General features: G+C 65.8%; 1 protein-coding gene across 1 annotated transcript in view; it reads right to left on the bottom strand.

Moving 5' to 3' along the window:
* Positions 1-1,712, bottom strand: part of LOC104541798 (SH3 and multiple ankyrin repeat domains protein 3-like) — a gene marked incomplete at both ends in the record, with an annotated part of 13,265 nt that overhangs the window by 471 nt on the left and 11,082 nt on the right. The window contains 2 exons of the mRNA XM_010185938.1: positions 21-1,450; positions 1,528-1,709. Of these exons, the coding sequence (XP_010184240.1) occupies positions 21-1,450; positions 1,528-1,709 (1,612 nt within the window). The remainder of the gene's footprint in view (positions 1-20; positions 1,451-1,527; positions 1,710-1,712) is intronic.

Here is a 1,712-nt window from a genome sequence, read left to right as displayed (position 1 = left end):
GCTCGTGCTGCCGCTGGTACGGATGGCGCGCCGGGCGCGGCCAGGTGGCTGACCGGGGTGCCGGGGGTGGTGACCAGGACCCCGTTGGCGAACTCGTCCGGCGGAGGCACCAGCCCGATCTTGGCCAGCTCCTCCCTGGTCTCCTCGTCGCTGGAGGAGAGCTGAGCCGGGGGCAGGGTGACGGTGTAGGGCTCCACTTCTTCCTCCGAGCTCCCCTGGCCCAGCGTCTTGTCGGAGACCGGGCTGACCGGGGGCTGCCCCGCGGGGCTGGGCTGGGGCTCTGCTTTGGGGGACTCCACTGACTCGGTGCAGACCTCGGGGACGGGCGGCTTCTCCTCCTTGATCTCGAGCCCGATCTCGTCTTGGCCGTTGCTTGTGGCGTGAACCATGATGAGGCCGGCGGTCTTCTGCTGCGACGTGTCCACGATGCTGATGATCATGGACTTCTTGTCTTCTTGCTTCTTCTCCTCCTTGCTGGGCGTCTCCGCTCGCACCTCGGTCTCCTTCCTCAGCGTGGACGGAGTCCCCCAGGGGCTCTTCACGGGGGCCAACGTCCCGGCGTCCGCCCCCATCGCGGCTTTGCCTGCGGGTGAGTACGCGGGGGACACCAAGCTCTCCAAGTCCCCCCTCTCCCGTTCTTTGGTTTGGATGTCCACAAACAGGGGCGCCGCTCTGTCGGAGTCGGGGCTGTGGATCGGGGGGGGCGGCCGGGGTGGGGCTTGGGCCCGTTCCCTTGCGGCCAGCGCAAGCGCCAGTGGCGAGTTGGGGTCCAGGGGCTTTCCCGTCAGGGGGTGGATGAAGGTTGAGGATGAGCTGCTAATTAATGGCTTTAAAGCTGAGACAGGGGAAGGCAGTAGAACATCTCGGCTTCCTAACAACCGCTCATCGATGGACCTGGACTGCTGCAAGGACGGCATGTCGCTGCTGGGGGGGCTCCCTTCGATGGCCCCGACCGAGAGGAAGACGGTGGATTTCCGCCTCTCGTCCAGACGGCGGTCTCTGTCCTTCATCACCCCGGCGATGGCAGTGGCGAAGGGGATGCTCGTGGCTTCGACCTGGGCGATGCCGGCGTGGTGCTGGTACTCCACCCCGCTCAGGCGGTGGCTCCTGCGGGTGGGCGAGGGCTCCCTGGTGAAGCCCCCCGTGATGGACAGCGCCGCCCTCTCCTGGGCGTCCTCCACCTGCAGCTGCTTCACCAGGGGGCTCTTCTTCCTCTGCGGCTTGGTGGGAGCGAAGAGGCTGACGTTGAACTGACCCATGTTGGCGTAGGGGTTGTCGATCACCCGCCCCTTCCTCTTCAGCTTCTCTGGGGGCGTGGCGGACGGACCGGGCCGGGGGATCTCGGTGGGCTCCACAGGAAGATGCGAGGAATCCTGGAGGATTATCATGGAGCGAGCCCTCTTCTGCCTTTCCGGGTAGGGAATGGAGGTCCTCGCCTGGTCGTACATCTCTGACCCATGTTGGCGTAGGGGTTGTCGATCACCCGCCCCTTCCTCTTCAGCTTCTCTGGGGGCGTGGCGGACGGACCGGGCCGGGGGATCTCGGTGGGCTCCACAGGAAGATGCGAGGAATCCTGGAGGATTATCATGGAGCGAGCCCTCTTCTGCCTTTCCGGGTAGGGAATGGAGGTCCTCGCCTGGTCGTACATCTCGGCTGCGCTGATGACCTGCGGGAGCCCGTGGAGCTTGGCTTCCCGGGTCGGCTTTAAACTG

This window comes from Mesitornis unicolor, unplaced genomic scaffold (assembly GCF_000695765.1).
Source record: "Mesitornis unicolor isolate BGI_N332 unplaced genomic scaffold, ASM69576v1 scaffold13866, whole genome shotgun sequence".
Lineage (NCBI taxonomy): Eukaryota > Metazoa > Chordata > Aves > Mesitornithiformes > Mesitornithidae > Mesitornis > Mesitornis unicolor.
The sequence above is the reverse complement of the archived record's forward strand: the minus strand, read 5'-3'. Positions and strand labels throughout refer to the sequence as shown.